The sequence below is a fragment of the Branchiostoma lanceolatum genome, chromosome 1, assembly GCF_035083965.1.
Source record: "Branchiostoma lanceolatum isolate klBraLanc5 chromosome 1, klBraLanc5.hap2, whole genome shotgun sequence".
Lineage (NCBI taxonomy): Eukaryota > Metazoa > Chordata > Leptocardii > Amphioxiformes > Branchiostomatidae > Branchiostoma > Branchiostoma lanceolatum.
The window spans coordinates 28,215,448-28,239,745 of NC_089722.1; the positions used below are offsets into that span (position 1 = coordinate 28,215,448).

General features: G+C 44.6%; 3 protein-coding genes across 3 annotated transcripts; all 3 read left to right on the forward strand.

Moving 5' to 3' along the window:
- The first annotated feature begins 1,251 nt into the window (after positions 1–1,251).
- On the forward strand, positions 1,252–4,780 carry LOC136446646 (uncharacterized). The gene has a single exon (XM_066445134.1). The coding sequence runs from the start codon at positions 1,802–1,804 to the stop codon at positions 3,848–3,850; it is 2,049 nt and encodes a 682-aa protein (XP_066301231.1). The 5' UTR covers positions 1,252–1,801; the 3' UTR covers positions 3,851–4,780.
- A 6,912-nt stretch (positions 4,781–11,692) lies between these two features.
- LOC136446660 (uncharacterized) lies at positions 11,693–14,955 on the forward strand. Its single transcript, XM_066445135.1, has one exon. The coding sequence runs from the start codon at positions 11,787–11,789 to the stop codon at positions 13,893–13,895; it is 2,109 nt and encodes a 702-aa protein (XP_066301232.1). The 5' UTR covers positions 11,693–11,786; the 3' UTR covers positions 13,896–14,955.
- A 6,139-nt stretch (positions 14,956–21,094) lies between these two features.
- LOC136446675 (uncharacterized) lies at positions 21,095–24,298 on the forward strand. Its single transcript, XM_066445141.1, has 2 exons — positions 21,095–21,540; positions 21,834–24,298. Exon 2 carries the CDS (start codon positions 21,850–21,852, stop codon positions 23,416–23,418), a length of 1,569 nt encoding a protein of 522 aa, XP_066301238.1. The 5' UTR covers positions 21,095–21,540; positions 21,834–21,849; the 3' UTR covers positions 23,419–24,298.

Below are 24,298 nucleotides of genomic sequence, written 5' to 3' on the forward strand. Positions count from 1 at the left end.
TCTCCAATTGAGCATTGTTTTGAAAATTGTAAAAAGAGGAGTACAAATTAACATCGTCCAAAAATAGTATCGCCGTGGGTCACATAAGGATAATGGTCTCTTAGGAATTTTCCTCATGTACATGTTACTCAAGTTTACTTTACATTTAGCGTTCGCTGTCCATGCTTGACAACAGACGGTTCAAGAAATGCATGAATTATGTGATTGTGGAATCTACTATCACAATAAGAATGGCACCTTGTACTAAAATGAAATCCCTTTTTACATCTGACAGCCTATTGTTGTTGTCGAGCCAAGTCTTAAGACGGAATGCCGCAGCCAGCGCCGAAGACAACGGCTGAAAAGAAGTACCTTTCAATTTTTAATGACCGCCTCTGTGTCATAGTTGTTAAAATCATTGTCTCATGACGGACGTTCACATTGAAAGATTACACACATAGATGTCAGCACGAACAATCGGCCCGTATAGAGGATAATTTCCGGATTCGATTGGAGCGTATCAAAGATACGAGATAGCGATCGTGGGAACGCCGAGGATTGTTGCACGATATGATCGGCATTTCTCCGCTTCATCGCTTAAAGATAAACACTCAAGTATTTAGAGAGGAATTTCGGGTCTTCCAGACATGTTTCACAGATTGCTTTCGTTCCGGCAATTTCTACAACAGTCCATTATTGTTACTTATAACTTTACGCTTGGGTGGTATTTTATGATCATTACCTTGATGTTGTTGTCGAAAATAGTGCATTTTACAGAACAGTTTCTGGTTACTTACCTAAGAGTGCCATTGCTTTGAGGGTGTAAGTAGACTATGCATATTAATTGCCTTTATATAGCATACTAAGCAGTTATATCACACCTGTTATTTGTGGTACGCCTACTATATTTGTATTATATCTATCCTTGTGAAAATGTGTAATTTGTTTAGGTTATCCCCTGTAGCCTGGATAGCTTCCTCTTGGCATGGTGACAAGAACCAAGGCCTTAAGACTACGTGGCAGAAGTCACCCAGCTAAGTAATGCTTACAATTCAGAAACAAGCTTGTCTCTTTTTCTTTCTGAGAACAACCCCGGGCTGTAAGATGTAAGGGGCGTTACAACAACACTGATGCCAACACAAATAACATCCCGACTTAAATCTGCCTCAGTCTGACCTTTAATTGGATGTCAAAGCTCTCTACCCAAACAATAGACCACTCCTACTGCAGCATCATTCATTGTCCATTACGTTGAGCAATGGAAGGTGATTGTTTGTCAATGGTACCTCATTAAATCTATATATCGCATTGGACTAGTTTGGGAACAAAAGAGAGCCCCATGCCGGGACTATAAGAGCAGACTTTGCAGTCAACACCGTGAATATGCTTCAAAATCCCTCTGAGATGTTTTTGTTCTGAGTGCCTATATCCGTGCCTAGACTGTTTAAGCACAGATGTCCTCCTTTGCGTGCAGACCGACGGAACCTTGCCGCTGATTGGCTGAGTCTAGTCAATGACTATCCTGAATGTATTCCCTCTGCGACAGTCCTTATCTCACTATTCATTACGTGTCGCGGTACAGGGTCGACTCGTCCTCATGCGAGCAGAGAACTCGCCGTGCTGGTTTGCTGTTGTGAGAAGATGGGAATGTGGTGGAAGTAAGAGCGTTAAGGAGTTTCCTGGTGGCACGGGAATAAATCACAGCCCGCGGGGTAGCGGCCACGCCTCCCCTATTTGAGCAGTGACTCCGCCGGGCAGCTGCGCCGAGCAGGGGAGTGTGTCACGCACCGTGCCAACACTGCAGATTGATGGAGAAGCAGGTATGGCGATGGCGACCAGGTTGTACGGTAACTACCGCTGGAAGCGCCACCGCTGCTCGGAGGGCACGCACGTGTGCCCCGTGTTCGACGTGCACTACCTGGGCGTCATGCCGGCGAACGGCGAGGTCGGCAGGGGCGCCATCGAGGAGCCCGTGGACATGTTGTTCGAGGAGGGTGTTGGCCGCAAGCTCGAGCCCTTGACCGTGAGCCTGTGTAGCCACGGGCTGAAGCTGAAACAGGAGCGCGGGCCGTTCCAGCGCAACAAGCAGGCAGTCTTCCCCATCCACACGGTGACGTACGGGGCGTCGGACCGGATCCACCCGAACGTGTTCGGCGTGGTGGTTCGGAACGGGCAGATGGAGGGCCTGCTGCAGTGTCACGCCTTCTTCTGCGACTCTCACGAGCTGGCCAGGGTCATGACCTTCTGGCTGACGATCGCGTTCAAGGAAGCGTTCGAGACGTGGCAGAAGGCGAGGATCCCCGTCAACAGGCCCAGGAACCCGGGGGTACTCATCGAGGAACCGCTAGGTGTGAACGATGAGCGCGCGCTCACCAACTGCTTTGGACTCTTCAAATTTGACAGGCAGAGCAGGAAACCTTTACAGTATTCTGTGTATGAACCTTCTCTGTATGAAAGTACGGATTTTCAAGACACGACAGCGCGCCCCTCCTCTGCACCGAGGACCCTCGCCCACCCTGCCACGAACCCTTTCCAAACAGGACCTATGGACAGTCTGAGAAGCGTTCGGAACCCGCTACGTTCTCGTGTCCCCTTCATGAAGTCGGCTTCCCTGGACAACATCCCCGAACACACATGGGTGAAATATGAATACAGCGGAGCCAAAGACGCCATGCTGGGCCCGGTCCCCAACAGAGGATCGCAACAGGAACTGTCGCCTAGGAGCCCCAACTTTCCTCAAGGTGGAATTCACCAAAGGTCAGCCAAGGTCATGTCTAATGCCGTGGAGCCCCATCACTATAACCCAGGGGCACCCAGGGGCCCACCGCAAGAGATCCACAGGGTTCATGCCGTCTACGGCCGGCCCCCGGGAGAGAACCAGGACCGAGTGGAGCAATTCGAACTCCAGGGCGGCAGTTTCCCTATTTCCCCGACTAGAACGGAGTTTATCACACCAGAAGGTTTGAAGGTGACAGTAGAGAAAACGCGGTTCTACAACTGGAGGAGGGCCAAGAGTGTCGAAGACCTACATCCGGGCCCTTCTGACAATGACCAGGGTTCCCCAGAGCGTGTTAAGTACCAGAATAACAGGACCTTTCAGCTCGTGGGCTTTGAGACGGTCGGGACAAAGCGAGACGTCCCCCATTCGTCTCCTCAGAAGGTGGTGGACAATACAAATCATCACATCAGGGGCCCGGGTAAGGCAACTTCTCTAGAGAACATCAGTCGCACCCGGTGGACCACTGTGCCAGAAAGCCCGTACTCATCTATTTCTAAGAAGACGTTTTCCGAGATTGACTTCAGGCACGTGAACTCAAACGGCCCACCGAAAAGCCCGGTCAAGGCTAACACCAGGAGAAACGCGACGCCACGGCACGAGCTTAGATCCAGCCCGACCAGAACTGAAGTCAAACAAGTCCCGCTGCACGCGGATGTCATCAGAAAAGTAGAGGGCAGACCCGCAGACAAGTTGAACAGCGGGCGTGCGCAGACCAGACCGAGCGCCGATTTTGATTCAAATACCGCCAGACACGCCGTGAAAAAGGTCGACAAGCTTGACAATGGCCCGGAACAAAAGGCGTCCAATGGCAACCATGAAGCCTTCACCCGGTCCCCCGTTCTGAATCATGACAACACCCGCAGATCGCAGAGGAGGCAGTATCGGGTGCGGTTTGAAGACGACGCCGACAGAGCCAGAGAAAAGGACCAGATGTTCGGGAGGAGGGAGCAGCAGCTGCCGAGGCCCAGCCAGGTGAACCCCGAGGTGGATCCCGAGGCCATGCGGGGGAAGCTGCCCGTGGCCGTGGCAGTAGCCGAGATGACGGACTCCGGGAACGCCAGCGACGAGGAGTCCGAAGATAGCTGGTTGTAGATGCATACGGAACACCTGTTTAATGACTCCTATGTTTGTTGCAAGGACAGATTTATGTTAGAGACAATGGATCCTCTTGGTACTAGTAGTCATCCTTTATGGAAACAGTGGGTAATGAATAACAAATGACAGGTGAGCACGTATCAGAGCACACGCAGGTGAGGTGTTCAAGGTCTTGTCAGTTCACGTGATAGCATAAGCATCGATCTGTAGTAAAAATGTCATCCACCTGACAACTGTCATAACATGATGCTCATAGTGAGGAGATGCTTAACGATACGATATTCATGACTAAGAATCCCATTACTTACTTTACCACTACGTGTAGCGCTTTGCATTGTGTTCTTAAGTAACTGTATTTGGGACGACAAGCTACTTATGTCAAACGATCCGTCCGTTAAGACTGAAGTTATTTGAGCCTTGGGAATAAAGAAAATATCGTATGTTTATACCAACTCGTTATTCATCATCAACGCTTGAATAAAGCATGGTTTGTAAAGCTTGCCACGCAACACATCAGTCATGTCATTCTTTGAAAAAGCCAAAGTCATGTTTTCTTATCCCAGGACCGATACTGTATTATGTGATGTAGTTAGGCTAGGGTCACATTTCCAAGCCGGGGCCCGGCCGGGCAGCTTGCGGGAATAAAAAGTATGATATATACGACAACAAAACACACAAAACGTTTTAGATAATGATCACGAGCATGATTTGTATATGTTTCTTGATATGCACTTTTATTTTCGTTCCTGCGCAAACATCCCGACCGGGCCTCGGTTTAGAGATGGCCTCCGTCAATGTCATTGAGAGATTGAAAGATAATGACATGCACTTGTAATTGTGAAAACAAAGATTCAGCAAACATACTGATTACAAGAAATCATGCCTATTTCTCCATTTCAGGCGAGTAATAAATCTTACGTAAACGTTTGCTAGCGCTCATTGTGTCTTATTCTAACGATGTTTTATATTGATTTACGAACTCCCGTTTCATAGAACGTGTGAGTATAATCTACATAACAACAGAAGTGAATAACCTTTCGTACAATGGTAGGCTCCAGTATATTACTCAGTCTATCATGCGGCACAATGGATCTTGTGACAACCGTTTATCTTGTTGGCTCTGGTACTATCACAGGCAATACGCTTTTCATTCGACCACCCGGGGGTTGTTTTTAAATCATTGGTCATTATCGTAAACTACTGGCTCTGTTTAAGTCCATTAGTTCATTTATAAAGATTGACGGTACTTTGAAAAGCAAAGAGAAAATGAAATGGTGGTGAAAACGGGTGTTGCCTCACTTATTTGATTGTTATTAGATGTCATTCCGCGCATCACACACTAAGAGGATAATGCATAAATGAGAGATGGGGCGCCTTTTGGTATTTTGGCTCTAGGAATGAATCGATGGCTTCTGAGAGATTGAAACCTCCATGTGTATTCCATGGCAATCAATATCTTACTTATGTCCAATTGTTTTAGATGCAAAGAAATAAATCTTAAGAATCTGCCATATCCTGATTTATATATAACAATATCGTAAATTGCCATACTTGGTGTACTTTGTCTCTCGAGCCAATATAGATTCCAATAACCGATCAGTTTTCGTTATATATATAACGTTGTATTTATATATAAACGGTGCTTTATCCATTGGTATTTGTCTGGGACAAACAATGCAGTACTGTCATACCATATACACACTGGGCGTGTCAATGATCGCATGATAACTGAAACTAATACTAGTACTTATGCACTTTGACCAAAGGTCCTCAGAGTCCGTGGTTTGTTGTCCTGTTATACGTCGTCGCCAGAGGTCGTAGCTGAGCGGTTTGTTCAGACTTTAGTCTAGGGTCCTGTTAAGTTTAGCCGTCTGCGGTTTGCAACCCGACCAATCGATCGCTTTGAAACTCAGATTTCAATCAGACATGACCCGACAAATCGCTTTCTAAGTTGCGTTAACGACTAAATCTGACAAAACAAACTCGCCAGTGAGATGCTGGAAGGTGTCAGCTTTCAAAAGATGTTTTCAGATTGATAATTTTGGTACTTTGGAAGTAGAAAGGATCCGCGATTTAACGTTTAAAGAAAAATATTTTCCCGTTGTTCTCCGGAGACGGGGTAACATATGTTGGGGGTAATAAAGAACGCTGCACGGATACTATTAGGAGGAAATCAAAGGACTGGTGCCGTTGAAGGGTCACAATCCTCCCCTCTGATGTGTGTCATTTCAGAGCTGTAGATTGCCAATTCATCACATGGCGGCGCTTTTACAATTTCATGACCAGTGCAATTGATGCAGGTGAACTGTGACTGTGAGTTATGGTCTTCGATGTTAGAACAGTTTAGGGCTAGTCTTCAATATTGTTTAAATCCTAAACTTTGATAGAATACTGATAAATGTCACAATGATAATCCGTTTTCTTCATTCTTTTCTACACTTCATGTATCTTGTAAACATCGGTACACGACAATGCAAGTCAAAATGCTAAAGTTCCCTCCCAGAAAAAGAACCCGTTCTTAAGAAAAACAGCCCGTTTGAAAACACACTACATAGTCATTATGGACAACAGATGGTCTATAATTAAGAGATTTCGTCTCCATTGACAACGCAAAAGTCGTTTGTCTGCTGAGTCGAATGACGTCATCAAGATGGCGAATCAGCAATGACAGATCATCCGGAACAACACGCGAGCTTGTTTGTCGACATGCGGGAGCTCACGGCGTCCACTTTCCGTCAGATAATCACGATCTTCCTGCTGTGATGTGAGTTGCGTGTACTGGTGTAACCGCAGGATCTTCCCCTGATCTGTGATTGATCTCAGACCAGTTCCCGGGGTGCTCTCTGCACGGTTCCTTGATCCACACTCCGCACGAATACGCCACTTCGCTGGCAGAATAGATGCCCAAGATATCGTGTCGGGGCACTTTAGGTTCATCCATGACAGATGCGACAGATTTGTGCTTATTACGTAGTCAAGTAGGTAGTTTAGTCTCAGTGTCATTTATCTAGTTATTCACGTAAACAATTTTGACAGTAAACTACTGACTCATTGTCTTACAGACTTTGTCTCGTTAAAACGCTTGAATATACCACTTCATTGGCGAACTTGAAGCCCGTGCTATATCTCAGGGCACATTATCTTAACGTTCATCCCCTGATAGATGGGGCAAATTTGAGATTATTACTTGAGTAGGTAGTTTTATTTTCCCATGCAAGTAAGCAATTTTGACAATAAATCACTGCCTTATTTACTTACACAGTAAAAGTTTGTCTCGTTAATAGAAGTTTATTGCAAGTTCGTGCCCGTGGGCTAATTGCAAATACATGATAAAAACATAGGAAAAACATACATGCGTCAGTAAACTGTGTCTGACTTTGCTGTAACAATAGGTTACTGGTACTATATACAATTGTTGGCTATATCTAAATTAGCTGGGTTTGACTTCTTTTTTGGAAGCAGTGGAAGACGAAAAGTCCCACTTTTTCTAGTACTTGTGGGTTCTGTGATTTCAAGAGAAAGGTAGCTTTTTGTTCATCCGTGAGTGTGCAAAAGTAGGGATATTTCGTGATAACTTGTTTAAATAATTCGGTTCTTTCGTCGCTGTTAAATATACACTTGGAAATAAAATGTGTTTCGTCTTCCACCGCCTTGGACGTACAGTATTTACAAATTCTTTGGCACACTGGTAAACTCTTATATCGTCCTCTCTCTACTTCTAGGGAGTGAGCACTAATTCTTAATTTGCTGATGGCCGAGCGCGACTCAAAATCAGCAAGTTCTAGGTACCTCTCTCTAGTGTATACAGATTTACAAGTTTTATAAAATCTCAGTTTACCTGTATCGGCACTTAGATTATGAAGGAATGTCTGGATATACATATCAGAAATTCTGTTCCTTATCAGAGTACATACATATTTGGGGTCACAGAGTGAACTATCAGAGTATAAGAGATATGAGTAACCGCTACAATCAAGGATTTCTTTAACTCGCTGTAACAATGTTTTTCTACGGCTATTAGTATGTGCAACAGAGCTATGCTGAAATAGGAGTGCGTCTCTCTGCAATGGGTGCGTAGCGATGTCCAATGCCACTTCGCTGTCAGACTTGAATCCGGCTAAGTTATCAATAGATGCGACAGATTTGTGCTTATTACGTACTCAAGTAGGTATATACTACGTCGCAGCGTAATTTATCTATTCACGTAAACAATCTTGCTTCATTTTCTTACAGAGTTTGTCTTGTTAAGGCCTTGAATATGCCACTTAGCCAGCTGGCGGACTTGGATCCCATGCTATATCTCAGGGCACATATATGTCTATCTCCTGACAGCTGTGATATATTTTAGCTTATTACGTATTTAAGCAGGTAGTTCTGCGTCACACCTTAATTTACGCATTCACGAAAACAATTTTGACAGTAAATTACTGCCTCATTTTCTTACAATTGGTCTCTTCACAATGTCTGTCTTTTCACATGCCATTTTAGCAAATGTCAAGTTTATTATCATGTCATTGTCAGTCAGCCATCCATCAAAAGACTGCATTTAGAATTAGAACGGTAATCACGGAAAAATGCAGCTTTTCATTTTAGTTAAAGGAGCCCAAATCCATTCCAGAACATCTACTTACTCATATTAGCACCTTTCTATCATGATTTCATACTGGCGTTTAAAAAGAGCACAGAAACAAGCCAGCCAGACGAGGAGTCCTTCATGTATATTTGGACCACCAAAATCAGTGCCCAGATTTTCAATGAGTTCTCACCACATAACGACATCGCAACTTTGCTCCATGAAGGTCGATATGCAATGGGGTAGTGTTGCTATGTATAGAAAGGACTAGAAAATTGAATTGAATACGACTTCCAACGTTCTAGCTCCTTTTCAAGCAGTGTAGCTAAAAAAATTCAACTCAGGAAAACTCAACAAATGTGTTATCTGCAAATATCTCTAGAAAAAAAATCACCCGATTGTCCGCAACAAAGCATTGTCTATTGAACAGGGGTTAAGAAGATGTATATCTGTCCTTGGGTCGACTGGCAGGTGTTACAACACAAGTTGAAAAGGTTGAAAATCGGTATGGACCGAACTCATTCTCCGGAAAATAAGATAGCTGCCAGGCAAGATTTGGAAACTTTTGATTTAGTATCCTTATAAACAACTCCTATATCTCTGTAAACGAGTCGTAACTGTTAATGTGTATGATCTAATGTTGTTCCCTAGGATTTCTCTTCGTTGCGTGTCAAACATTATTCACTGTATAAAATGTAGTAAGATACTATATTCTTATATGTCACTGTAATTGTACTTCTGCTTTATCACCGGTACCATGACCTGTACTTAGCGCTTAACAGTATAAACATATGTTTTTAACAATAAATGGGTCTTTCATTCATTTGTTATTACTTTTTTTGTATAAACGTATTAGTTAAGCAAAAAATGTACAAGAACACCTCATCTAAAAATAAGGCCACAGCAAGTAATTTTTATGGATGACATCAGCGCGCTCATTAATTTTCGCCTGATTTCGAAATAAAAAACAAGAAATTTCATTGCCCTACGACAGTGGTCAACATGCCAAATATGGGCAAATATGTCGTAAACGTTGACAGTCTAAAATGTTTCATTGCATATGAATACCCAGTGTAGTTCCTGCCCATGCTGGTATGACAAGCTGTTTTCTGACTTTGTTCTAGTTAATTGAGCTGTATACACATTTTCAAGAACAGTTTAATGTTGACAATCTAAGGTGTTTCGTTGCATATGAATACCCAGTGTAGTTCCTGCCCATGATGGTATAATAACAAACTGTTTGCTGCATTTGTTCTAGCAAGGACATTATATAAATAATGGGGGGGGTCTAGTTAATTGAGCTGTATACACAAGGCGTTTCATCGCATATGAAAACCCAGTGTAGTTGCTTCAGATGATGGTACAACAAGCTCTTTTCTGCATTTTTTGTAGTTAGTCTATTGAGATGTAAACACATCTACAAGGACATGTTTACTGTTGAATCAAGGAGGTTTTATATTATATATGAAACCTCATTGGTTGAATACAGAAATAAAAGACCTGTTGGTCATGATATCATATTTCGTCGCCTCAATTCTTGTTTAACAAGATTTATGATCTCAAAATTTGAAAATATAGGAATCTTCTTTTTTTTTGCCCGCCTTGTTTTTTTCCACCCTATCTCATTAATTTTGGAGTCTGCGGAGGATGTCATCCATAAAATTTACTTGCTGTGGCCTAATAATTGATTTCGAGATTTTTTTAACAGCGTACATTGGCAAAATCCACTCCGATTGGGTGCTATTACTTTTTAAACTTTTAAATCTGTGAAAAGGATTTTTATTTCTGCAAACATTTAGTTGACATTATCAACAGAGCGTGTAGTATTTACTTCAAAGATCTTTACAAAAGAACAAAGAAACGTTCTTGGCCGTGGAAGCGGCTATATAATGAGCTTAAAAGTCTCGTACAAAACAGATGACTGAACAGATGTCACACCGAGTCACTCTCTATCGAGTGTAATCTTCGAACAGATGTTTACTTAAAGTATCTTCCTGACGCTTTTTCTCTTTTGAATTCTCTTTAATTTTGCTTGGAGGCGACCACATGGTAAAATGGCATTGGAGGGTATAATTCAATCTCTTACCGCTAAAAAGAAACGCCATAGCAACACTTCTTTATCCTTTCGCGCCATATTACTTTGGTTTTGTTGTTGTGTGGAGACCGCGTGTTGCGTAACAATTGAAAGCGTGCCACAGAAATCACTTCAGATTCAATGCTCTCAAATCGAACCATCGTATTTCCCCTTTTACCTCTGGGGGCGTTTTGGAGAACGCGTTTCGGCTAGACGTGCTTCGCATATCGCACTTAGAACGTCTAAAAGCCGTAGTTAAGGCTGGAAGAATGGTACTTGTGTTATTACTTGTGGGCAGGTGGGCAGGCTACCTGTTAAGAATGACAATTATCCCGACAACGTTAGCCTGGGGCGTCCTTCAGAGCTGTCTAAACATCACTCCCGCTTGTTTACATTTTTCTCACCTTTACCGATAAGGACTGATTCGTCGGTAAACACGCTACATTTACATAGAGATAGCGTTTGAGTAATTTTCCGTCAGCTGGTGTGTCATGTGCTGCCATGTTGTCAGGTTATGAAATAGGTTAATGTAAGCATCACCCGTAACGCGCCTCTTGGACGGAGCCCAATAATACAGGCGGCTTGGAGATGTCTGATTTATCCAGGAGAATCCCCGCGCTATTATACCGGGCTCCGAACGTGCGTGCAAATGGCAGACCCAAACATATTGGCTTTTGTGACAGCCAAACGCGACCTGAAAGGTGTTTACACATACATGCCTTCACATCTGCTAGAACTAATCGCGCGGATATTTCGCCTGAAGGGACGTCCCCAAAAAAATGGCGCCAAAAAGAGAGACAACGCTTTGCTATCACAAAGAAGGTTATAAAGTCATAGGCAGAATGCCCTGCCATGTCCTATCCCTCTTCATTACTGAATATGTTATCGATTTTGTCATAACTGTAGGAGATAAGGTACAGCTGTTGTCGGTATACGTATCGTCGTATATTTCAACAACGTCACAGCAGACGACACACATGTACACCTGTGTAGTAATGTATGCCCCCATCCTGTGATATCGCGAGGATCATGCACGTATCTAGGCTGTGATGTGACCCCCGGGCACAGGGCCTGGTTTTTCTACATTCTGCTGACGTCACTAATATTCATCGCTCTTACATGATTGGATGATACACGTTATTGTCTTTGTCGCCCTTTTCTTTTGTGCTCGGGCCTCCGTCGGTGGGCGGAGCCTGCGCGAAAGAGGGGCCGAGGAGACGCGAATCAGCGGCTAACAACGGCGCTGCGTTTTTTCGCATTCCATTCCTATCGCACTACGCACCTAGATGCCGCCTCATTACACACACCGGACCAACGGGTTTTTGCGCAACGGAGGATTTTCAGAAGAGACAGCAGAGACAAACATGGCGTACTCGCCGACGAGGAGAATATCGGGGTACGCCACGGACACGACCGACGATGCCATCTGCCCGATTTTTCACGTGCGGTACCTGGGCCGCGGGCCCGTGGCGGCGGCGGGACGGGACTACGTGTCGCCGATCGTGGATTCACTATTCCGACAAGCCGCCAGGAAACATCTGCCAAAGACGACACTGTTTATCTCCGCCCAGGGCATCAGGGTGGGCCAACCTCGCGGAGGAAGGAGCGCCATTCCCGTCAGCTTTGTGCCCATACACGACTGCCTGTACGGAGCGGCCGACAGGATACACAAGGAGGTGTTTTCTATCGTTGTCAAAGGGACGGGTCGGGGCAACCCTTTCGAATGTATGTCGTTTGTGTGCCATAAGTCTGCCCATTCTACCGCGCTAGCCCTCTGGTTAAACAAAGCTTTTAAGGAAGCGTACGAAGTGTGGCAAACGCAGACTGTCAGGCCGGCAGATCCCAGAGGGATCGAGAGAAATGTCCGACGGAACCCGTCCTTCCAACATCAACCACCGAGACCTGTGCCTGTGGAGGATCAATACGCGGCGTACAGCTCTGTGGATAGGGGCCAACGTAGGTATCAGAGGAGCAACTCCGAGTCTGTGTATGTTAATGGCGACTACCGCAGCGAACCTTTGGGGGAAGGGTTGTTGTATAGAGGGGGCAGCAATCGGTACTCTGCGGCACCCCCCGCATACCCGCCACAGAAAAGGAAAGATTCCGAAAAGGAAGGGTCTGGCTTTGGTAGTTTCTTCCGAAGATCGAAAAGAGGGTCGGAAAGGGGGTCGCGAGAGGTGGTATACACGCCGCCCGACCACGACAGCACCAAGAACTCTCCCAGGAGAAGCTCGTTTTCACTGCCTGACAAGGCTCCGTGGAAGAAGCGGGAGAAGAAAGACGAGAAGGAGAAAAAGAAGAAGGACAAGAAGAAGCACGAGGACTTGTACACGCCGCGAGGTGAGCGTTTTGTGTACAGAAATCCGGAACTAAGTTATAGTGTGGAAACCCTTGATGACGTCAGCATACAGTCAGAAGACAGAGGGCGATCGGGACGGAGATATCTTAGGAAACAGCGAACTCAGAGCGAGGAGAGAGAGAAACCTCCGTCCCCTGTAGCGAAACGCCCCCTCTCCCATCTGCTGCAGCCCACACCCTTCACTGTAGCGCTGGAGAAAAAGGCTTCACCCGAACCAACTAAGAGGGAAGCTCAGATCCCCAAGAAACGGACTTCGAACGAGAAAAGTCTCTCGGACGAGCGGAGACAACCCCCGAAGAAACCGAGCCCTCAGCCAACCTTGGAAACACATTCTGTCCCTCCCCCTCCTCTACAGCCAGCTCCCAAAAGACCTGAAGAACCCAAGCCACAGCAAAACGGTGAGATTGACTTTTCTGGAATCGTAGATACGGACGCTTTCATCGACGACGTCTTCGATGGCATAGATTATGATATCTTCAGCGACGACGACCAAAAACAGAAACGTGCCCGTGACAATTCTGAAGAACACGCGTCCGAGAAAGCCCGCGACGCCTCGAACAAGGAAAACTGGCCGGACTTTTCCACGGCCTACATTAGCCCAACTTCGGCGCGAGGGAGCCAGGACATACCGAGGTGGACAAACATCTTCGGTAAGACCCCTCCCCCGGGGATGTCGCCAGAGTCGGGGGCGAAGTTCTCGCAGTATCAACCCAAAGCCCTTCGTGGCGACGCGGCCGACGTCTCCCGAGCGGACGTAGAGAGAGCCCGACAACAGCCGACAGGGTCCGAGAGAAAACGACATGATTCCGAGGACGATGGATATACCTCCATCGTGGTGAAAGAAAACGAGGCACCTGTAAGGTATTCTCAAGCGCTAAACGACTATGAACAAGCTTCGCGCGGCAAACCCAACGGTGTCATCAACAACCACTACGATTCCAAAGGATCCGGGGACGTTAAGAACTTGTATAACCTGGTAGGCTCTAAATCATTCTGGGAAACTAGGGTAGACATGGGGAAAAGTATGCTGTACTGAATATAAAAACGAACTCTACACCCGCCATATTCGCACATGAAGTTTCATGTGATCAAACCATTACCTCAGTGTTAAATGTACGGAAAACGTATCTGTCTTACACTTACATATCATATTCATAACTTTTGTAATACTTTTTTTCAGACTGCACTGTCGGTGACTTAATTGTAGATATATGATATTATTTGGCGGCTTTTTAAAGAGATCATTTGCAGATATTTCCTCGCGTTACGTCAAAGATGGAGGCTTATATAGACTCGTTAATTATGCATGTAGTTTTGGTGTCATTCGAGATATGATGTCGCATGCAGGGAGATTTCGGTGTTGGGTCTCAACTGGTCATGGACAAAAAGTCAAAACATCGATGACTGTATCAAGGTTCTGTTTAAATGCAGGGCGGCGCTTGCTCATGCAATTGTGGATGGTAATAGGTTATCAGGTAACGCCCTGCCCTTTGACCTCTATTGGTTGGACTGTATCTTCTATGTTTGCTTCATTTGCATGCTGTCAAATTGCTATCAGCATTGGGATCACTTCATTTTGCCTTTTGTTAATGCTTTAATCCTAAATATCTGCATTTATACTTGTGGCATTGTTTCTATTGAAGAACCCAGAAGGCGAATCTTTGGTTACACCAAAATTGCCATAATTTATCTAATCATAAGTTGCATAATGTGTTCATACATGCTACTGCATTTTAGTAGATTGTAATATAGATTCTTTTTGGCAAACTTGCACTGCGAGACCAAATGCGCTGCCAGTCAATCTCTTTTATACAAAGTTAACGCATTTTGTCACTGATTAACCCACATTTTATGAGCAAAACTAGGTTACTACAGATAAGCGTCAGACAATGTTGAATATGTATATATACGGTAACCCATCATGAAGGGCTTCCTACTTTATTTGTTTATGTTGTCCACATTGGGAGGATTTTATATACAAAGAATATCTGATTTTTTTTAGCGACGCATACAACTTGTTGTATCATTTGTACCACACGGAAGAGTGAGAGACAAACGCTCTACATTTCCATTAAAGTTGACTTAACTTGTCGTAATTGTTTGACCCTGTCTTTTCTTTCCACCATTATCATACTGATATATATCGTGGTGTCTTAGCCAGGCCCCGAGGCAATACTAGGCTGTGTCAGGGCCCAGGTGTGACCAGTGTCTTGATAGACAACTTTCTTAAGGCGTCACCTGGCATAAAGATAAGAGCATTGTCTATTGACACTCCCTGATGCGTTTTAATATCTTAACCCAAATGGGTTTTTTGGGAACCTCCCTTTTAATTGATTCGTGAATAATGACAATTCCTGTTCATTTTGCTTTCCAAAGCAATTGCTTGGCTTAACAAGATGTGTAATGAAACACTGAGTGCTGAGTTTTGGGAAAACATCACGTCAGTAGCTAGCAGTGGTCGTAGGTGCCCACACAGATGCCCTTGCGAAGTTATAATCATTCAACATAAACTACATTCAACCAGACTTAAAGTGATGTTTGTTGTACACAGCTACTAAGTCTCTTCAAGGCTCCATAGGTCGCTGGAAAAATAGCATAAAGTGGACAAATAGACAGATAACATGGCAGAGAAGTTAGCTAGCGAGGGAGAACAGTTTGCGACATGTTATCTGTCTGTTTGGCCAATTTCTACTTTTATTCCAGCTACCTATGGAGCTAGTCTCTAGCAGACTAATTACGCCAGCTATATGGAGAATATTTGCCAGGGAACTTTGGCCACCATACGTTAACATTTGCAGGCGCATGTGAAATATTAACCCTGGCGTGGACTGACTCTACTGGTCAATTGTTCCCTTTTTTCCGAATTCTACGATCCATACCCCCGTGGGAAGGCCTGGTGGAGGCTACTATGGAGCCTGGTAGAGGCTGAGCCGTTCACTGGACAAACATTCTCCCTACATTGCTTGCCGGGCTGTCCGAACACCCCTGGAGACGGCTTACCCTACCATTCATCAACCAAAGGTCAACCACAGCCGACTCCTATTGTCGTCATGAGAACTCGTCTATTTCCGAGACAAAAAAGTTGCTATTTTTAAACTCAGCTAGAAAGGCTTTATTTGAACGGATTCGCATCCATAATTCATCAGTGTTATGTGTATGCTACTGTAGCGTTCAATTTCGGTTAGATTCAAGTTATGATGTTGTTTATTGAAACACATGGCAAAAATACTTGCACCTAAACAGTTTTTGCGTGCTAAACACAAACCAGTTTATAGGGAGGTCAGTATCCCCTATAGTGTACAAATCTTCACTTGTACCAGACATACAATATTCAATGTGCAAGGAGTAAATTTACGACAAAATCAGTACGTTTTACGATAGGAAAAGAAGCATTCTATCACATTAATGTACATTTTCCGATGCATGAATTTGTTCATTTTGCATCTTTTTGTAGTATTTATATATAGTATGTTTGCTTGTTTCAGCTTTTTTTCTAAAACGGACGAAAATCGATGCGTGCATTGATGTTATCTATATAATAAATTCAGTGTGGCTTGAGGTACAGTTAAAACAACTATCAAAATATAACAAAAGCGAACTATCTAGGTTACGTTATCACGTTATCATATCTAGACTTTCGAAGAAGATAGTTATCTCAGTGTTAAGTCCTAACCCCTAAAGGCAAGGTCAGCATGTCGTTTATCTCTCACATGCAGCAAAACGTGTCAGAAAAAAAGGTCATGGGGAAACGAATTTGTTTGTTGCATGCCCTGCAGGGTCAGATTATCATCAACTTCTAAAGGCTACAGAATTGTTAAAAGTACACGTTGATCGAATTTAACTCGTTTCGTTTTCAGAGCAGTTATTTTTTTATCACTGAAATGTCACCCTCTAACTATCTTACCCTGATATTGGTATTTATGCTGTGTATCTTATACAATAGTTAAATATCAAGTGTTGATATATAATCTTAACGATCTCATCTTAATACGGTCTCATCTTGGATGTTTTTAATCGTGTTGGGAGTTTCACATGTTCTATCTTCTTTGTGATGAAAAATATATGAAGATTCTTCAACGATTTTCTGTGTAAAATAACGTGTATGACAAGCAGATCAGTCTGTGATAGACAAAATTTCGTCTGCATCTTACCGCAAAAATATGACATACTTGTATGTGACCCGAACCATATTGAATCCCTCTTTGCCTGAAAGGCCGACACGCACGCACGTACATCATTTATCAAAATTTCGAACCAATCTCCCATTGCAACTGTCTGCATTTTATATTTCTAGCATGTAATTTGCGGTTCTACGGTGATAGAAGACAAACAATGTAACAAAGGATGTAAAGAAGCTCTGCTCAATTGTTGATATGCACTAGAGCTCTCGGTGTGTTTGTTCCGCCATTTTGTTCCGCCATTTTCTCCATTTTTCGTTCGTCATGGGCAGCTCATGACGTCATTGTATTGTTTGCACCACACATTATGCAGATGTGACCTTTTCTGTCGGGTCTGCCGTCTGTGAAACCCGACTTCAGAGTTCTGTTTGTCCAATTCTGGTCTTTCCAATAGGACTATACGTCATAATACATTACCATGGTAACTGGCCCTCTTAGAATTATCTCACTAATTATGTTTTCTGTAGTTTTCATTCATTTCATGGTGATTATGCACTGCGTATCGAGTACAGTGGCTGCACAAATTAGAGCAAACGCTCGTGTGAAATTTCCTGTGTAAAGAAAAACTGATTTTGTCACATCTTTGCTGAACTTTAAACAGACAAAAAAGTGCCAAAGCTAATGAGGTTCTGTGTCTTTGTAGCATTACATTGTATACTCCTCATACAGCAATCTTAAGCTCAACGAAAAGATTTGTGAGTAATGATTGCTTAAGAATCTAGACGTCTTCCGTTGCCATCTTGAAGAAAAAAGCCAGACTTCTTAGACCTCGACTTTATTAGTTGTAAGAGCACAGACCTTGATTACACACAAACGCTGTCATGATTTCCCATAACTTGCTGCAGTAACTTCAGAAACCTTTCTTCTTTATTGTCTGGGTAAACATATAGGTAACGCAAACGTAGTCAAACCTTAACGATTCATACATTAGATATCATGGACGTTCACATTGTGATAGAGAAGCGATCACGTAACCAAGGTAAACAGTTATATAATTACTAACGAAGTATACAATGGGCTGGAATCATTGAATTATCGTTATCAGAAATGAAGTGGAAACGAAGACACATTAACCAGATTATGAGTCATCTATGCTGTTCTTACAATGGAGATGTTGAGTCATGATAACACAAGTACATGAATAATATACAGTAACAATACTGTATCAATCTTGGCTTTTTACTCCACTATTGTCTTCTAATACTTGTCAATAAACGGAAGAACCTCAATTACTGTCATCCCGTAGCTTTTAACGATTGTCAACATGAAAAATGTCATTCACAGGAAAACCGCAATGACGTTATCCTAACTATTATGACGTTACCAATGACCTCATTGACATTTCATCCACATGCTATTGTACTGCATGATTACATTAAATCTGACACCTCGCTGGCAGTTGTTACGGTAGGGTGTTTATGACTATATCATGGCTTCAGACAGTTCAGACGAGGTCTTACGACGGTGTGTGCACTGGGTTACCTGTAACGGCGCGGTCACAATCGTCGTACGACTTTAATGTTGTAAAATTGTCGAGCAGGTTGCGACAGAACCAACCGCTGACAAGGATCTAGGACAGCCTTTTCTGTAACAAGACAGCTGGACTATGCCAAGAGTGCCCTCAGTTTGCGATTCTACAACGTATATGACTAGCCTCCGTTGCAGTCCTCCCGCACGGCGATTTTTCAACTTCTCGGGGCCAAGTTCTTTGGCTGGGGTGCCGTATCTGCTTGGGGACCGTATCTGCTTAGGGCCCCGTATCTGCTAGAGGCGGTAATACGGCGGTCACAGTCTCCCAAGCAGATACGGTCCCCAAGCAGATACGGCACCCCAGCCAAAGAACCTGGCCCCGATAAGTTGAAAAATCGCCATGCGGGAGGCTTGCAACGGAGGCTAGTATATGACCGGGTTGTTACTTTTCACCGAGGAGATGAACTGAAGCCCTGGACACAAAACAAGTAATCCAACACACATGTCTAGAAACCACCAAGTTCATGTATGAAGGTAAGACGAGGACATTGTCCTGAAGAATAACCGATGGCGCATGTAAGCTAGGTGGATTATGCCTTGTTCAGCTTGTCTGGCTGTGAATGCACAATCAATCTAGACACGGTGACTCACAGCTCGTTTTGATGGTACATGTAAGGCACATCTGATCGTTTTTGACACAAAGTTCAAAGTTGACTATCATGACACATTCACTTTCCTAGACTAGCAATTGTGGTATTTGCAACAACTTCCGGCTTACAAGTTGGCTTTGTGACACGTCCATCCACTGTGAAGTTGCAACATTTACTCAGCCCCACCTAGTACTGTTTCATTTCAGGACTTTCACAGACCCATCTAACTCCTTCCGCCTTGCCCCCGTCGTTCCTCCTTGCCCCCGCTGCAGATCTGTTTGGTCCCCGGCCTTCTACTCCCCCCCCCCCCTATGGCCACCACGGAATGAGTTAGGTGGAGTGATACATGAGCGAAAAATAATAAAACAATTGCGTGGGTGTGTCTCTATAAAACACATATATACCAAGAAGGGTGTGGTGGAGATGTAGTGGAGGAATCGAACCGTGAATGGAAAAGGGTGGGGACTGTTAGGATGATGAGATTCTACATCATGTGTGAAGCTGAATTCAAAGAGACTATTCCAAAAATAGTTTTAGGTCAATAATTTGGAAGTCACAGAAACGGCAAGCTCATGCTGTTCATAATCATAAAACAATTGGAGTGTGTGTCAGAAGTACTTGTTATTGTTATTTTGTCCGACTGAAGTGAGCTCTGCAAATGACTTTCTATGCCAGATATAGTAATACCTTGGGTTATACCGGTAAGACAACAGTGAACGGACGCGTTAGCCGAAATTGAAAAGTGGTGGTGTTGTGGGGACACCTTTCGATCATGAAACGTACTGCAGAGTTTAGACACCTGTATGGGGGGAGGTACCACAACTCAAAAGACAAGGATTGTTACCGATTCGCTCCTGTCAATGAAAAACGGCCTGCAGGCCCATTTGAGCTTCTCATGAATAAACAAATGTTCAAACGAACAAACCTAAATGTATTGCCTTTTACGATATCGATACAACTCATCGACATCGTTATACAAAAGGTTTTGAATATTTCGTCATACTACCCTCTCTTGAAAATGACTTGTCATAATTACATGTTATTGAGCAATCAATAGTTATCGATAAAAAGCAATGCAGTTACACAATCTAGATATAATGATTCATCCTTATTTATTGCGGCTGATATATGGTATTTGTTACACGCATGTTCTAGAGATAAAGTTCATTCATTATATCCCACATATAAATTTGGGAGACGACTTCAAAGTAGCAAAAGAGTAGGCTACAGACTCAAAGAGTTGGTGGGTTCCAGTATTTGCAGCAGTATTATTAATTAATGCTGTGATTACTCCTATTTCAAACCCCGGATTTTGCTGTTACAGCAACTATCAAGTTGCGCCTCGGGCCAGTCTGGCGAGATTATCGTCTGCTAGTGTCTGTCACGCACAAACGAGCAACCCTCGCTGTCACGTCCTGACTTTTAAATGCGGTCTTTTAGTCAGCGAGGTTAAATCCTTCTAAAGTGTCGTCCTATAGCTACTTTGACGGCATGTACATGTACATACATGTAAATAGAATGTTTACACTGTTCAGTTAAAATACACTGATCTGCTATCAAATGTAGATCGTTAACTGCAGGGCGTTTTGCAGTGATGCATGATTTATTTGAGAGTCAGTGACCGGGGGTAGACGAGACAGTGTCTTTGAGATGCGTAAATAACACTGAAGTTTTGAAACGAGCCACTTTCACATGTCCCCCCTCTCGAAGGATCTTTGTCTCAAGGTCAACTCGTTGTGACCTGACCACAACAGAACGCATACATCTCTGTCACACTCTGAATGCACTGTTTACTGCGCAGCGACAAATCAGGACCAAAATTGCGCGCAAAACACCATTTTTACCACGCTCCAATGATAATGATTGTTCCTCCACCGTTTATGCTTTATAAACTGTTTTACAAAATTGACCATGATTTGTTGAAGAAGAATTCCTAGGCGTGGCCGGACAGTTGAAAGGTGGTACGCAGTCGCCCGGGTAATGTCATCGGCTCCTTGTGACGCCCTATTGTTGACGGAACCTTAACACTTAAGCCCAGATTTCACGCCACAGAAAAGACGACATGAATATATCAGTAGTGAGGACCTTTGGGGAAGTCTCTGTAGCTGGGATTTCCTTTAATTGATGATCTTTACCTTTTTGTAGTCTCACATTCTATTCTTAAGTTGGAGACAACGTTTGTTTGTATTGACGCACGCCTACCATATGCTTAACAATAGATCCCCAGGGTGTAACGGAACAGAGAATATTACTAGAGATGAAAACGATATTAATAATTCAACACCCGTTTATCCCCCTCGCGCCATAGCTAGCGACGAATTGTCAGGACAGTAGTCAGACTCGAACACGAGTTCCTCTTTTTTTCTGCATAACCGAAGTACAGGTGGGTTGTTTATGGACATTTACGTGGTGCAGGATTTAAGTGTGTATTTGTACTGAGATACATGTGTTGGGGTCACACGACAGTGGCAACCAGTTGCATAGAGAGAGATTTTCGTTTAGAGACTGTGGGTGTAGCGGACGCTCTCTAAACACAATGGCGGCCTTTTCATCGATTGAGCTCAGACCGGTTCTGCAACATTCTCTCTCTTGAGAGTCTATTCAGGGGCTCCGGGCAGCCTCAGGCCTGATATAATAGTCGTATTATTGAGCAAGTTCTCTGTGATGTCATTATAGGGTGTGTGAGGTGGTCATGCCAGCCAGTGTGTTCGGGAGATCACAGAAAATGGCGCTGACGGAGGACAAGACCAAAGTGCACTTCCTGGGCAGGCTGCCGATGCAGGGCAGCCGGCAGGAGGACACCTGGAGGCCCGTGGACGCGCTCGTCAACAGCAAGAAGAACATGGTGAAGAATATGAAGATGAAGGTGTCCAACTACGGCATCAACCGCACGTACAAGTGGGGACTCGGCAGCAAGAAGTCGAATTTCATTCCGCTCGACCGCGTTGTGTACGGCGGGGTGGACGACCACCACGAGCGGGTCTTCACGCTGATCGTGCGCGGAGACCAGCAGAACGAGTGCCATGCCTACCTGTGCGAGAACCCCGCGGACGCAGAGCACCTCACCATGCGGCTGGACGACGCTTTCCGCCAGGCGTATGGCCACTTCGAGGAGGAGGGCGTCCATCGCGAGGCGCCACGCGACAACAATATCATCATGGCGCCGGCCATGGCGCACCCGCCTAATGGCAACGCCAACGGTGATATCGAGATGCGGGAGACTACGCAGGTGAGCAGGAGGCGCCGAGGGTCCGCTTCTTCCTCCACCAGCAGGAGCAGCAGTGATCAGGAGGTGACCAGCACACGGGTGGTGTACTCCAAGACTGTGTCTCCCACCTCGGACTACGGCACGGAGCGGTCCAGGGAGATCTCCCGAGATCACGTGGACATCCATTATAACAACTACCAGAACGGTCCCGTGGAGGTGCACCGTCAGCCCGAGATCCGGCAGGAGAACATGTACGTAGACCGGGCAACACCGCCGCCCGAGCCGCGCAGGGCACAGGCCATGTACGTGGAACGGGCCGCCCCGCCTCCCGAGGTGCGCAGGGAGACCATGTACATAGAGAGAGCGGCGCCGCCTCCTGCAGTCATGTCCAGCGTCATCGTCCCCGACGAGCCAGTAGACAGGAGGGAGGTCCTCAGCCGCACGGTGTACAGGGAGCCTTCCAACGACGTCTACATGTCGAATGGCTTCGACCGTCAGAGCATCCGCTCCGAGCCGCGCTACTACCGCAGCTACAGCTCACAGAACCTCCACAGGGAGGTCTACAGCCAGCCGCTCGTGCGCCGGTCCTTCTACCGCTCCAGCCCTCAAGTCGCGCAGTTGAACGAGTACGAGAGGAACTACTTCACCGAGGACGGGGACTTCGCCGTGCCGCTGGCCGGCTGGGACGACGAGAGGCCCCACTACCAGGGACACACGTTCACCAGGGAGGTGGCTACCCAGCCCAGGTACCGGGTACCAGAGCCTCGCGCCGAGACCCAGTACTTCCGGCGGGAAGGGTCCTACCGACAGGAACCCGTGTATCACACGCAGTATCGAGCCTCCAGCCGAGTTCCCAGCCGAGCTCCCAGCCGAGCTCCCAGCATAGCCCGCAGCCGAGGAGGCTCGACGTACAGCCGACCCAGGTCCATATTCGGCAGGAGCAACTCCAAGAGGATTGAGGGTGCCAGGCAACCCAGCTACCTGACTACCGTGCAGAGCAAGTCGTTCTGGACACAACAGGGACCAAGCTACGGGGATTCCATGATGTACTGATTGGAAAATAGATAAACAAATCAAGAAACACTAACTTACATTGGCTGACATGTATGGACGAACAAACAAACAGACAGACAGACAGACTCAAGGTCAATGTTTTACAGCAAGACCAGAAGTGACAGTGAGACCTTTTTTTCGATCATTGAATTAATGGACACGTATTATACATAGGTAGGTAAGGTACATTTCTGTCTATTTTAACAAAATTGCAAACAAAACAAAATTAAAAGTCATGTAGAAAATCATCAATCAGCATACGACCGCCATTTTGAAATGTGACGCAAGCTTTACATTGTAGGTATGCGAAGATATTTGTTGTTATACACGTTTGGCAAGACCCTGAAAAGGGCACCAAGGTCACTTAAGAGGTTCGTAAAATATGCTTTCTCCGCTGTTCGTAGCTCTGTCCGTTTTCAAACCCTTTAGAAACAAGGTATTTAACGCGAGATGAATTTTGAATAGATTTTTTCTATGATGACTCTTCTTCCTGTCAGAATACATGATATTGTCATTCTGGTGGTTATTAATAATTGATAATAGGGCCCCTTTTGCGTTCCACCAGGCAGAGATTAAGAATGAGGGCGCCAGTAGAAAAGATTCGAACGAGATTAAAAGCTTCTTTCTAATGTAAGCATATAAAAACTTATCGCCTCAAATATATATATAAATATTGCAAGTATACATTTTACTGCTTTTAAGATTATTATTACAACATAGTCTATAGATTTTGCGAGTTTAAAAGATGCTCCTTTTGGGGAGAATCAAAATATTATGTTATTTCTAGGACTGTCACAGGGCTACTATGAATACAATTGTGCTATGAATTAAAATTAGTTTGCTGTGACTTTTGGACGTAAATAAAATTTCAATCTGTTAA